Here is a 15,346-nt window from a genome sequence, read left to right on the forward strand (position 1 = left end):
TGCTGCATTTCACCAGGCCTATTTCTGCAAAACACTGACTCAAAGCCGTATCTCGTAGTTTGTAGTACAGTGCAAGTGCAACACGTGTGGATAAAACATCTGTCAAATTTATGAATTTAACTGCAAACGTGGCAAAATACAACAAATCAAATACAACCTTTGTTTTAGCAACAGCTGAATGACTGTTTCAGAGTTAACACATTGATGAACCACTGGTACGAATATACCCATTTTTACATATTTATCCAGATTTACTCAAACTTTAATATTTCTAGATTTATTCATTTGCAAATCACAAATTCTGCACTGAATGTGAAATTAAACATCATTTAAACATGACTTGTTGAAGCCAGGTGGGGTATAATTTGAAATCAAATTGTTGCAAGTGAAATACAGAAACCAGTTTTAACAGCAACAACTATAAAATTGCACATTTTATTACTTAAAGCACATACAAAGTTACACTCAAAGTGATGCAGTGGCATTCAGTTAAGATTAATTCATTATTATAAGCTACTAAACAACAAAACAAAAACAAACAAACAAAAAAATCAGGCTGTTATTCACCATTTACTCAGGCTTTTCTGCTGCCACCTGGTGGCCAAAGTGTTGCAAACCTCTCAGCAGGCCCTAGCAAACACAACCACTGTTGGACGTGTTTTTGCTCTTTATTCCACTTCCCTATGAATGCATATTCTTCTAAATGTTTAAACTTGAGCAACAACTCTGCAGTTTAATGCTACGTTTAATTTTGCTTACATTTAAATCTTTGGTTTCCTGTTGAAAAGCCAACAACTGCCTCAATGCAGCACCAAAGCTGCCTGGCACTCCAGCCGGTGTGTCGAGTGGAGATAGACCTGTCGTTCCACAGAACAGCTGGTACTTTGCTCTATTTTCAGGATGATTAGGAGGAATTATGAAGACAAGCTCATACTGGATCAACCCATCCATTGACGAAAGCACTGATAGTAGAGAAGCTTGAATCTTCGACTGGACTGTGTTGCTTGACACGAGGACGTTTCACTTCAAATCGCAGAAGCTTCCTCAGCTAAAATTCTTGCTCTGGTAGTCTGACTTCTGTCTGACCCTTGTCAAGAAGAACAAACAGAAGCCACAAAAGCTGGAATTTTAAACCTAACCAGACGCCTCCTACCGAGAGGCAGACTGCTACTGGCTAGTGATTAAACAATTGCTTTAATTAGCATCTATTATGCTCCAGTTAGCACCCTCCTAATGACAGGGTAGCTGTCCCTCCTAACGATGGGACTGACGCCTCTCCTGACGACGTGAATGACTCATTACCATGAACAAAAGACTGAAACTGCTTTGACCTGAGTACCCCATTGTAAACAGGGGACAAAGCGTGTCTCAACCCCCCCAAATAAAGTTGGGATCCAGTGTGTTTGATGCCGTTAAATCCGATCAGACATTGAATGGAACAAAATCCATGTGGTGAACACAAAGCTGCTTGCACTTTTGCATGTTTTAGCTGAGAAAAATAGGTTAGCCATCGGCTGAAGAATCTTGGAAGCGACAATAGCAGGTGTCAGTCCAGGTGGAACCATTCTTCAGGTTCTACTGGGAATAAGCCAGAGCTCCTGCACCCTGACCAAACCCAAAACCTTTGGGACCAAAGTTCTTGGAGTAACAACCTGTGAGTAAAATCACAATGAATGAAAAGCACATTGCAAAATATACTCAACAAAAAATGTAAAAGCAACACTATTTTTTTCATGCATTGATGTAAAATTAAAATTTCTATGCACACAAAAGGGTTAATTTTTTGTTTTATTTTACAAATTTGTTAAAATCTGTCTGTCTGTTGTGAAATCTAATAAATCATTAATCAAAAAGCTCCAGTATTCAAAATATAACGATTTATTCCTCATTTAAAACAAATTTTAATAGCGGGTTTCATTAATCAGTTGCTATAAATGAACACTAAAATGTCTTAAACACATTTATTGTAGTTAAGTTATAAATCAAGTTTAAAAGTGAATGAAATTTCTGTTTTCCATCAACCAGTTTAAAGTGGTGTAAACCAGAAATTGTTTGTATTCTAAATATAAACAGCTGTAAACCCATTACAAACTGGTTTAAATCAGAGTTTAGTCAAAATAAAGTTGATAAAGTAATAGTCACTTTGGTTTGACAAAAGTAATATGGATGTGCCCTTGAACATGAAATTCTGATACGTTTTTTTTTCTTTTTTGCAACATTTCAAATTAAGAATTAAACAATCTTAAAACAGCTGACATTAAGCTATAAAGATGGTTCTTAGTAGCAGCATTAGGCAACAGGCTGCAGTTATTTCAACAAACCTTTGCAGTAGATCTCCCCGTCTTTGTCAGCAAGGGTTGTGGACTCCAGGCCTTTTCCACACTTGGCACAGCGGAAGCAGCTTTTATGCCAAGACTGGATCAGTGAGAAAAGACTTTGGTCAAGCACTGAGAAACCCATGAGATAACAGCTAATCAGATTATGATACAAGTATTATAACGGGTCACATTACACCTTTTCATCAACTTGACAGACCAATTTAAGTGACATCATAAACTTGGAAGTCAGTTATGTTTGAGACACCTACATTGTTAGTAGTGAACAGAATGCAACAAATTGTGACTAATACCAAATATGTAAACCCATGTACTGTCCCACTGTCTATATCCTGATCACCTACCGACACGCAAGTAATGGCGGTAACAGTTGAAAAGGCAAGAATGAAAGGGAAGGAGTTAACCTCAAGCTAGGGGTAATGATGGTAATGCACAAGTCCTTGATCGCTAACATCCAGGAGCCATGCATCATTAGAATAGAATTAGGGAAGGGTGTTATTTCAAACATTTTTGAAATCTATAATAATTTTTTGAATGGAATATGGAAATATACATGGAATAAACCATAACAGTATAATTTTTGGGTCATTTGGTTCCAAAAACCCATATGGATGGAGCGTTTTAAAATTTCAAGTAACGCATGTGTCGTATATGTGCTGTTGACGTAGAAAACCACTCTGTTGCTTATAATTAGTTAATTGTGGAAAGGTCATTCTTTACATGTGATGATTATACTCAACAGATATTCCTGAAATAAAAACTACATAGATTTTGTTTGTTACAATTGATCATAACATATCTACTGAAATTAGGTTTTTTTTGTCAATTACTCTTAAAAAACACCAGATAGGCTTATTGTTACTATAGAAGTTGAATATAAACGTAGGGTCAAGCAACATTTGGAGCCAATTTTCAAGTCTCTCGGTGCAGTGGTTCTCAAGATATGACATTTTCGTCGATATTTTTGGCGATTTTTGAACCCGATATTTTCACTGGCTCCGTCCATATGGGTTTTTGGAACCAAATGACCCAAAATTTATCCTGATATGGTTTATTTAGTGTATATTTCCATATTCCATGTAAACATTTATAGATTTCCAAATTTTGTAAATAACACCCCTCCCTAATAGAATAGATAGAATATTTTGAATGAATGAATGAATAAGTTTTATTCAGCACGCACATAAACAAAATACCAATACCAATACCAAAATACCAATAACTCAATTTCCCAAAGCTTATAAATGCCCCCCCCCCCCCCCCCCCCCACACACACACACACACCAGTTACTATACACATTTAAATACAGTCAGCACAAGGTAACAATCAGTAAAATAATGTAACTGAACAGAACAAAACAATCAATAATATAATGTGCAAATAAACAAAAAAGAACCACAAAAACAGTTTGCCTAATATAGCGTACTATAGTAAGAAATTACGTTGTTTTTATAAAGTCTTTTGACACCCACCAATGTACCAGGTAATTTAATACTATCAGAACAATTATTCCATATTCTGACACCTTTTACAGAAATACAATTACTTTTAACAGTAGTTTGAATCTTTCTTCTCTCAAATATCAGTGTTCTTCACAAATAATAACTGGACTCTTTCATTTTAAACAACTCCTGAACGTGTAGGGGCAAAAGTTTATTTTTAACTTTGTACATGGTTTGTATCATTAAATAATCCACCAAATCTTGAAATTTCAAAATACACAGACAAGCAAACAGTTGGTTTGTTGGTTCGTAATATGGTTTTTTACTTATAACGCTTATAGCTTTCTTTTGTGACAAAAAAAACAACAAAAAACTGGATTTGTTTTTGTTTAATACGTGGTTTCCCAAACCTCAATACAACAGGTCATATATTCTATATAGAATAGAATAGAAACTTTATTGTCATTGCACATATATACATACAACGAAACTTGTCCTCTGCATTTATCCCATCCTAATTACAGTTAGACACAATCTAACCAATAAGAGCAGTGGGCAGCCACAGTCCAGCACCCGGGAACCAACTCCAGATGTAGACGCTGCCTCGGTCAGGGGCAGACCCTAAATAAGCATGTTTTTGATTAGACAAGACCTGTTGACCCAGTGGGATGCCTGTGCTGATTTGACAAAGTAACATCACCCTAGATGCAGAGACTGTAGTCTTCCAGTCCAGTCTGAGCAGTGGGAACAGGCCCAAGGGACAGTGAGCTTGTTTTAGTGCTAACATGAAGTTAGGTGAATTGGTTATTCTAAACTGATTGTAGGTTTGAGTGTAATTGAATTTGTCTGTCTGCAGGTGTCCCTGCTGTTAGTGACCATCCGATGATCCACCGGGATTACTTTGTGCACTTCTGTGACCCATTTCAAAGTATACGGCATTAGCAACAAACAGCTATGGAGACATCTGAAAACAAAATGGTTGTGAGTGCTCGGGTGTTTCCGAAGTGACGTCGCAACCAGGGTGCACTTCAATAGAATGTAATTTCAATGTCAATTTATTTAATTTATAAAAGCGGCAAATCATGACATCGGCCCAAGGCGCTTCACATGAAAGAGTTCAAAAACAGTTTAACATGAATTAAGAACAAGTATAAAACACAATTAAAAACAAAATTTAAAACAATAAAATTTAAAAGAATTAAAAAGCAGAATAGTCCTGCATCAGATGAGCGCATAGGTCTTAATCAAGTCAGCTAAGTACATCAGTGCCAGTCCATGAACAACTTTATAGGCTAATAACAGAACCTCAAGGTCTAATCTCACAGAGACAGGTAGCCAATTGAGGGATGCCAGAACAGCTGTAATATGGTCTAGTCCGTGTCAAAAGTCTGGCAGCAGCATTCTGAACTAATTGGAGATCCCTGATATTGGACTGTGGCAACTCTGAAAATGGGACATTACAATAATCCAATCTGGAGAAAACAAAGTCATGAATCAGGGTCTCAGCATCAGCCATGGACAACATGGGACAAATCCTCACTATATTTGGCAAATGGAAGAAGACACCTCTCGTAACATCCCTAATGTGAAGACCAAAGGACAACATAGGGTCAAAAACCACCCCAAGTTTCCTTACCCTGTTTGTGTGATGCACAACACATGAATCTAAGCCAAGTGCTAGCTGATCAAATTGATGCCGATATCTTGCTGGACCAATAACCATCATTTCAGTGTTGTCAGAATTTAGAAGTAGGAAGTTACTAGACATCAAGACAGTTCAATTTCATATCACTAAGGTTAGAAATAGTGCTATTATATAAAACACAAAGAGAGAGACGGATAGATATGACGTCAACCATGCAAGGGCACTTCCAGTAATCCCAAAGTAATTCTCCAACCTATCATGTAAAACACATGATCTATGGTATCGAATGCAGCACTAAGATCCAACAGCACAAAAATCGAAGTGGTGTCCGAATCCATTGTGAGCAGAAGATTGTTCACCACTTTAGTAAGAGCTGTCTCTGTGGAGTGGTATTTTCTGAAAGCAGACTGCAGTGGTTCAAAAACATTATTCTCAGTAAGGTGGTTCACAAGCTGCCATGACACCACTTTTTCCAGAATTTTAGTGCAAAATGATAGATTTGATATGGGCCTATAATTTTTCAGTTCACTAGGGTCAAGATTAGATTTTTAATTAATGGTTTAATCACTGGGCGGCACGGTGGATTAGTGGTTAGCGCTGTTGCCTCACAGCGAGAAGGTCGTGGGTTCAATTCCCGTGGCCTTTCTGTGTGGAGTTTGCATGTTCTCCCCGTGTTTGCGTGGGTTTCCTCCGGGTGCTCCGGTTTCCTCCTAGATCCAAAGACATGTGGGTTAGGTGGATTGGAATCTTTAAAAATTGTCCTTAGGTGTGCGTGTGGATGTGTCTGTGTTTGTTTGTCTGTTTGTGGCCCTGCACCCCGCCTCACGCCCTATGACTGCTGGGATATGTTTAACCTAATATTTGGAGAAATGACTTACAAGTGGGTGTCCATGAAGAAGCATTGCCACCGTGTCAAATAAGAATTTTGAGTTCTACTTGTTTTTGTTGATCAAATCAGAGTAATAGGTCCACTTTGTAGTCAATAGTGCATGCTTATAGTCTAAGATAGCATCACGCCACACAAGGTGGAATACTTCTAATTTTGAACGACGCCATTTCCGTTCTAGACCTCTTGCCTTGTGCTTGAGGTCATGCAGGTAATCACTGAACCAAGGTGACTGTGATTTGGGGGAGTGCGGTCTTAACACAGGTGGTGCAATCATGTCGAGTGTAGTTTTGAGCACTGAGTTTAAACTGTCCACAATACTATCAACTGACTGGGCATCCTCTAAGCTTGAGGCTAAGATGTTAGGCAATCTAGCCTCAAGTTCAGTCACAGTTGAGGGGTTAATACGTCGTCGCTGTAGTAAACAAGGTTGTTATTCTGCTAAATACGGCAGCAAAAGTGTAAACCTAATAAGTGAGTGGTCAGAGACCACTGATGCAAGGGGTAAGATATCAACATTTGTAACCAGATCCAGGGTATTTCCAGTAGCATGTGTCAAACCCTGAATGCATTACTGGAAACCCAGTGCATCCACAATTTCCAAAAATAATGGAAAGGGCTTATTTGCATGAATGCTAAAATCACAGATGATCAAAATATTATCGGCACTAGTTGATAACTCAGAAATGAACGCACCAAATTCATTGAAAAATTCCGAGTATGGACTGGTCAACTATAAACGATGACAAAATAACACGACTGATTTCCATTTTTCTGGCTGTGACAATACACAGCATCATAGAGAGAGCAGAGAATCAGGTGTTCAAAGGAATTATATTTCTGACCCCCAACAACTAATAAAGTAAACCTCAATCTGCAAACAAAAGCAACACCTCCACCTTGCTTTGTCTCATGAGAGAGATGACTAGATGTATATGCCGGTGGGCAGGCCTCATTTAAAGGAAAGATAGCTGTAGGTCTAAGCCAGGTTTCACATAACCCAATCATATCTAAGTGGTAATCACCAATTAGATCATTAACCAACAATGATTTTGAGGACAATGATCTGATATTAGCAAGACAAGGATTAACAGTTGAACAATTTGGCTCTAGAGGTGGCTCCAGAGTAACATAAACAAGGTGCCTAAAAGTAGGTTTAGGTTTAAGACATTCCATGCAAACTGTAGTTAACAAACATGAACATGAATATTTGATACTGCTGGAACAGCCAACAGGCCATCCTCAGTTTCAACGTCATCCAGTGCAGTAATGGGTAGTAAGTTTGCAAAACATGTCCCTCTATGAACCTTAAGGACATGCCTGCAAAAGCAACCCACAGTTTCAACTTGATAAACCTCCCTCCCCAAAAGACCATGCTCACCACCGTGGATTCTCTGCCTTAAATTCCCTGCTCAACTAATTAATTCCACACCCGTATTTGTTACACGCCCTGCCACTAATCCCTTGCTCCGTGGCCTGCTGTGAAATCCTAATGTTACTCCCCCATAGAGCTCTATCTATAGTCACAGACAAAATGGCAGCACCCTCCCCAGTAAGGTGAAGGCCATCTGGCATCAGCAGATCACGGCGGCCCCAGAACAAAGGCCAGTTATCAACAAAACTAAAGCTGTGCTGTATACAAAACTGTGCCAGCCACCTATAACGAAAACAACCTGCTAAATGCCTCATCACCACCCCAACAGGGGAGGAGCCCAAAGACCACCAGCCGATTTCGACACATCAAGATCACATGTAATCTCTGTATCCATTTTAGTGACTTCCGAGTGCTTCATTCTAACATCATTAGCATCAACATGTATAACTATATGACTATATGTCATGTCATGTTCCTTAGTCTGTTTAAAATACTTCTGCTTCAAAACCCTGTGGTGGGAGGCAGTGTTGGGAGCTGTAGCCCCAGGAATACATTTAATATCAGCCGGCATCTGTAACCTGTGTATGCAGCTGCTAATGTTAAAAATGAAGGCACAGATTAATTCCTAAGTGTGATGTTGTGTTATGATGACTCGTTTTTAAGTGATAACTGTTAATTTTGCCGCAGTCACAGTAAAAGCTGCAGCTCCAAGAAAGTTGATGTGCACCTGCAGCCATAAACGCAGCCTGTCCATAAACCATCTCTACACCAGGATCAGTTTTGTGCACGATTAATTATGAGTGTTGTTATCAATAAAATCTACAAAAAAAACACATCTGCTGCCGGGGGAAAACAAGTGTTTCATCAGCTGCACACGCACACACACACACACACACACACACACACACACACACACACACACACACACACACACACACACACACACACACACACACACACACACACACACACACACACACAGCAAGCTTCACAGCACACATACACACACACATACACACATTCCAGCTACACTCTCAAAGTACAAAAAAATAAATAAATAAAATAGAAGTCTAGCCACAAAACAGGTAAAGTCCTGAACATGTCAGACTCACTCGAGTTATGGATTCATTTCCAAATGTAAACTTCATGCGATCAAACAATGCGTGTGAGATTACCAGCTGTGGCTCTGCCTCTCTCTCGATCATGACACGTAAAATAATGTCCATGAACTCCTGGAAATAAGGTATTCTGACTTTTTCCAATGTAACAAATCCTCTGTGTCTGTTAAAAACAGTGTCAGATGTCCTGACGTCCACATCAGCTTCAGTAACCAGCATCCACACAAACAGCACATCACCACACTTTAGGCTCCAAAATCCGACTCTCTGAAAAAGTCAAGAGTTTTGGGGTGAAGTGTGTCGTCTCCTCTCTGTAAATCTGAGCCATCACTTTCAAACAGCAGCTCAGAAGCTTCGTTTTTGGTTTGTCGGTCTGTCAGTCATTGGGATGCTTCTGTTTTGCTAATAAGGACGTCACACACTGAAAAATGTTGAGAATTTCCGGAAATGCACCTATTAACGCTCAGAGTGAGAGAAAAATACATCAGAGATCACTAATTAGCACGTATGCAGAGACGCTTACAATCGTAAGTACTTTTATGTTGTCTTACTAACTGGGAAGTTAAAAAAACGTGAGACATGTCCTTTAACTGCAGTAAGCGGGTTTAGAAAATGAACAGATGGATGTTAGAAGACATTTTAGAAAAATTGCATGAATTTATAAATCAATTAAAATGTGAAAATCTTTTGAGATTAACATAGTGGGTTTCTCCAATATAGCATCTCAAATATTTTTGTTGGCTTAGTGTGCACATATTCTATACACAGCCCAGTCTCATGTCTTTTTTTCATGATACAGTCAAAAATGTGTTGACACGGTTTAACCTTCAATCACCAATTTTAAGTATAACCCCCCAATGGCCATTCTGTGTCACTACAATTTTTGTGATATCATCAAAAAATATTTTTGTGACACGATTACAAGCTTGGCATGAGATCAGGTTGCTGTATATTACATTTTCTGGACAAGCAGTTGCACTGGAGAATAATTGGTAACAGGAAGACCGAGGACAGGAAGGAGAGTAGTAGTAGTAGTTTAAAAAACCTTTTTAACAATCTGGAAAGACTATTTAGTCACATACTAGCATGTGCAGAACATATATTGTTAATGTTGTTTTTCCTGTTGCCACTGTACTACAAACATACTAAACCATGATTTTTGTGGCCCTTATTTTTTGGACATACAAGTCACTTCAGAATACGAGGTCTATTAGAAAAGTATCCGACCTTATTATTTTTTTCAATAACCATATGGATTTGAATCACGTGTGATTACATCAGACATGCTTGAACCCTCGTGGGCATGCGAGAGTTTTTTCACACCTGTCGGTTACGTCATTCGCCTGTGGGCAGTCTTTGAGTGAGGAGTGGCCCACCCTCTCGTCGTTTTTTCATTGTTTAGGAATGGCTCAGAGACTGCTGCTTTGTTTGATCAAAATTTTTTCAAAAGCTGTAAGGTACAACTGAGTGGACACCATTCGATAAATTCAGCTGGTTTTCGGTAAAAAATTTAACGGCTGATGAGAGATTTTGGTCTGGTAGTGTCGCTTTAAGGACGGTCCACGGCGCCTGATGGCGATCTGCGCTTTGAGGCGGCGTCGTCTCGCCGTTTCAAGTTGAATACTTCCACATTTCAGGCTCTGTTGACCCAGTAAGTCATCAGAGAACAGAGAACTTTCAGAAGACGTCGGCATGAGGAGTTTATTCGGACATTCCATTGTTAACGGACATTTTGTAATGAAAGAACGTGCGGGCAGAGTCGCATGTCGGGCTGGACCCAACCGCGGGGGGTCACGACAGGAAAAACACCTCCGTTGGAAACCTTAACGGGCAAGTTGGAACATGCCCAAGCTGTTAAACAATTTCTCAGTTACTCACTTGTTGAAAGCCATCAAAAGCCGCCTGAATTTTACAAATGGTTTTCAACACGGAGGTGTTTTTCCTGTCGCGGCGCACACACATTCGCCGAGTCGTCATGGAAATGACTCGGCGAATTTGCGCGCACATCTTTCATTACAAAATGTCCTTAAACAGTGGAATGTCCGTATAAAGTCCTCATGCCGGCCTCTTCTGAATCTTCTCTGTTCTCTCACGACGTCCTGGGTGAATTAAGCCTTAAATTAGAATGTTTTCAGGTCGAAACAGGCCGACGACGGCGCCTGGAAGCGCTGCGTGACGTCCCGCTCCGTGGGAAGTCCTTACAGCGACAGAAACACCCCATAATCTCTCATCAGCCATTAAACTTTTCACCGAAAACCAGCTTAATTTCTCGAATAGTGTCCACTCGGATATCCCTCACAGGTCCAGAAAAAATGTTGATAAAGCAACACGCGCCGTCCGCACCGGCTATTCAGACAAAGAGATTCCGACGGGCGGGGTGGAGCACTCCTCACTCAAGGCCTGCCCACAGGCGAATGACGTCACCGACACGCATGAAAAAACTCACGCATGCGCACGAGGGTTCAAGCTTGTCTGACGTAAAAACATATGAATCAAATCCATTTATTTTTTGAAAAAAATAATGACCGCTTTTTTCATCACAGACCTCGTATACAGTATTCGTAGGACCTCTTGTAGTCTATAAAATATGGCATGTCCCCAGGTGTTTTAATAGTAAATATTAACATTCGAGTACCCCATAGATACTGAAAAGATGCCCAAATAGGACCTATTTTCAGGTATCTAAAAAATAAAATGGCCTGGTTTTGTGCCAGTTGCTTTAAATGGAAAGGAGATGCAACTTGCCATGCCTCTTATTGGCAGTACCAATAAGAGGCCCTCTTTCTCCTATCCCATGGGCGTGTCACACAGAGGTTTGTGGGTGTATCAAGCGGAACAAATAAAAATTCACATATGTACTTTTGTGCCGTGACAGAGGTCCAGAATGAGTCATATCAGGCTTACATTTTGCTAAACACAAGGGACTTTCTCCATGCTTGAGGACATAGGGGGATGTTTTACATGAAACCAAAACCATGTTTGACTTAAGTATGGTAAAATAATTTTCCACATTATGACCCCTTTAATAAACATGCAGATCTTTCTTACATTTCCTGCTCCAACAACCTTCTCAGCTGCATACACAGCTTTACTGCATCGAGGACACACTTCAGAGCTTCCTGTTTTCTGGACAAACTTGGAGGCATTGGGGTTATTGGTCGGGCGATGGGAAGTTTGTCTGCCAAGAAACAAACAAACAACAACAAACAAACCTTTCAACCAACTTCCAAAGATGCAAAGTTCACTTTTTGCTGTCAATGTTTGAGACAAGTAGGAAATGGATTCTTTGTTTCTTCTCACACTTCAGGCTTAATTCCAAGTCCTTCTCCAGTGTCCATGCTCAGCGTGCCAGCTCCGCCTCCATAGCCGTAGCCTTTTGGACCGTACTTCTTGCCATAGCACGATTTACAATAGATCTCATCTCCGTGAACGGCCACGGTCGTGCTGTCTAAATTCTTCTTACAAACCACTTTGGACAACAACAGCATATAAAGGGACAAAGCTGAAATTAACACTGTTCACACAAACAATGTTTGGCATTTTGGAACATTAATGGCATTCCAATGGGATGAATAAGTGGGCTGGAGGGGAGGACTCATCCGCCTTATAAGGAAGACCAAATTTCTGGCTCCAAATAAGGCCGGAGATATCCTGCTGCCGTTCCTGCCCTGATGCCAGGTACTCGACATTCCATCCCAGCACTGCGTGTGCTTCCTTTACAGTGGGAGGGAATGGGATTACATGATTACTTAAATACTTACTGCACAGAAAACAGGACTTGTGCCAACTTTTCCCCTCACACTGCACCTCCTCGGCAAAGTAGACAGATTTCTGGCAGCAGCCACACTTGTTTCCTCCTCCAAAAGGCATTCTGTGAGCAAAGAGGAGATCCGGCTGTGGACACACAGTGGACGCTGTATAATTATATCAACGCTTGTGCTGCTGGAGTTCAGGACTCAGCAGAAGGAAAACACTTTGGCTGGAAAACGAGCGCTATAAAAGGAAAAGTTTATTCAATCCCACAACTCACTTAAACCTTCTCCTACATCTGTCAGTGCGTTTGTGTAAAATTCTAAAATATGGACATCCAACCATCTCGTGCAGATGTCTCTCAGAACACAACAGCAGTGATGTTAAACCGGTCCATCTGTGTCAGTGAATGTAATAAACAGGAAGTTCTCTGCATTTAATTTTGTAATGGCACATGTTCTGACATCTTAATAAGAAACAGGCTGCAATACCGGACCGGCTAAAATCCAAATGAAGAAAGTGTGGGGCGAAAATTACTCTGTTATCGGATGTCATACAATCATGGCTCCCAAAATCTTTGAATTGAGTAACGTTTCGACCGTGAGGTCTTCTTCAGGCAACTGTTCTTCAGGCTACAGTTTCCTGAAGAAGACCTCACGGTCAAAACATTGCACTGAAAAAAGAGAATGTTTGAACCAACTTAAAAAAGTGTTACAATTTGTAAAAAACGAAATGAATTAAGTTGTTTGAACTTAGGTTTGTAAGTTAGAGTTGATTTAACTTTCAAACTTAAGTTCAAAGAACTTAATTCATTCAGGTTTTTATAAATTGTAACACTTTTTTAAGTTGGTTCAAACATTCTCTTTTTTTAGTGTGCCTTTGCTTTTTTAATCAATTTAAAGATTTTGGGAGCTCTATACCGGTGTACGGATTTTCCTTCTTTTTTTCTTGTCTGCTGTTCTTGATTATCCTGCACTTGGCCTAATCACTATTGGATGTGCACACAACTACTATTTTTTTTCCACCATATCAAATGTAACATTTTATTTTTGGAGTGTTGATTCAACAGACGAATTTCGATCTCAAAATTGAGGGTTTAATTTAATTAAATTAAATTAATGAATTAATTCATTTCATTTATATCACACCAGATCACAACAAACATGCCTCAAGGTGCTTCACACAAGTAAGGTCAACCTTACCAACCCCTAGAGCAAACACACAGGTGACAGTGGCAAGAAAAAACTCCATCTGATGATATGAGGAAGAAACCTCAAGCAGACCAGACTCAAAGGGGGTGACTCTCTGCTTGGGCCATGCTACAGACACAGTAGACAGTGGACAGTGGGACAATGGGTGCTGTACTAATAGCAGTTCGTGGTATGCATATGGTATCATATCAGTCACAACGGGGTTCACTTAATCTATTTATGTCAACTGGTCTCACAGAACTCGATTGTTTAAATGTGGAAACATAATATGCAATTAAGTGTCACAATATGCTTTTCCCCATTTAAACAACCAATTTGTTTGGGACTGGTTGACATAACTAAGGCAAGATATTTCCTCATAGTCCCACATGGGGAAATTTGCAGCAGTGACAACAGAATTGTGCAACAACAGGGTAAAAAGTAAAATGTGCAAATACAAGGTAAACACAAATACCTTGATATGACAAATCAGGAGAATGAAAAATAAAAAAATATTATGTACCGTGTAATACCATGTACTATGTGGATTAAGTAAATAAAACTTGCAATATATTATACTTTGTAGTTATGCAGTTAGAGTTAGTAGTCATATATAACCGGGGGAGGTGATGGTTTAGTGGTTAAGCGTTGGGCTTCAAACCAGAGGATGCTCTGTTCAAACCCAACCAGACCCAAAAATTGCTCAGGGCTCTTGGACAAGGTCATTAATCCCCTAGTTGCTCCCGGTGGGTAGTGAACACTTTGCGTGGTTGCACCCTGACATTGATGTAAATGTGTGAATATGAGGCATCATTGTAAAGCGCTTTGAGCTTCTGGTGTAGATGGAAAAGCACTATATAAATGCAGTCCATTAACCATAACTAACTATATTTACTAGATTAAGAAAATACAACATTTGATTTTTTTTTTGTTTTTAGACTGTCTTAGTTCTTGTTAGTTTTGTTTCATGTTCATAGTTTGGTCTCTTTAGCACTGCTCAAAAATGTACAACTGTGCAACAATCTGATCCGAAGTATGACATTTGGCAAACTGTTTTCATTACATTCTCCTTTTTATTTGATTTGGCATCTAGTGCGGAACTCATTCGAGCGAATACACCCTTCCTTGCATTGTTCAAGAATTACATCCTATAAACCAAAGTTATCATCAAAGTTCAATGTCTTTGAGTTATATATATGAAAAAATATGATTTTCAGGTATGAAGAAACAGACTCGTACCTGCACAAAGGTGAAAGGCTGCTCCTCTGTGTGATGACAGACGACAACAGAGAAGCTGAGGCTGAGCGGAGGAAGAAGTCAGGATGTGGAGAGAAGCAGGGAGAGAGCGAGACGGGAGGAGGAGCAGGAGGACACGCAGAGCAGAGATGGTGAAGGAGTGGGAGGGAGGACTTCCGAAGGAGCTCCACCAACTGCATGTGTCCTCAATTGTCCTTAAAATACAAAGCAATGTAACGTGACATATGTGTATTAATGTCATGTCTGTCAAGGAATTTCACTGCTTGACTCTGTGGCAGCGAAAGACTATTTGAAGGACTTAAATGTCCAACATTAATCAATCAATCAATCAATTTTTTTTTATATA

The 15,346-nt window shown here is 39.7% G+C and overlaps 1 protein-coding gene across 2 annotated transcripts; it reads right to left on the reverse strand.

Annotated features, from left to right (window-relative positions):
* Nucleotides 1-1,391: 1,391 nt before the first annotated feature.
* csrp1b (cysteine and glycine-rich protein 1b) lies at nucleotides 1,392-15,116 on the reverse strand. Of its 2 annotated transcripts, none has more exons than XM_034165539.1 (6): nucleotides 14,983-15,116; nucleotides 12,565-12,674; nucleotides 12,104-12,272; nucleotides 11,852-11,981; nucleotides 2,322-2,415; nucleotides 1,392-1,652 (listed from the first exon to the last, which is right to left on the reverse strand). In XM_034165539.1, the coding sequence occupies exons 2-6, from the start codon at nucleotides 12,671-12,673 to the stop codon at nucleotides 1,576-1,578; spliced, it is 579 nt and encodes a 192-aa protein (XP_034021430.1). In that variant the 5' UTR covers nucleotide 12,674; nucleotides 14,983-15,116; the 3' UTR covers nucleotides 1,392-1,575. The 2 variants fall into 2 exon arrangements, with proteins under 2 accessions (XP_034021430.1, XP_034021437.1); XM_034165546.1 differs by having other exon boundaries at nucleotides 12,565-12,697; nucleotides 14,983-15,109.
* Nucleotides 15,117-15,346: the final 230 nt, after the last annotated feature.

The sequence above is a fragment of the Thalassophryne amazonica genome, chromosome 3 (assembly GCF_902500255.1).
Source record: "Thalassophryne amazonica chromosome 3, fThaAma1.1, whole genome shotgun sequence".
NCBI classification, from domain to species: Eukaryota; Metazoa; Chordata; class Actinopteri; order Batrachoidiformes; family Batrachoididae; genus Thalassophryne; species Thalassophryne amazonica.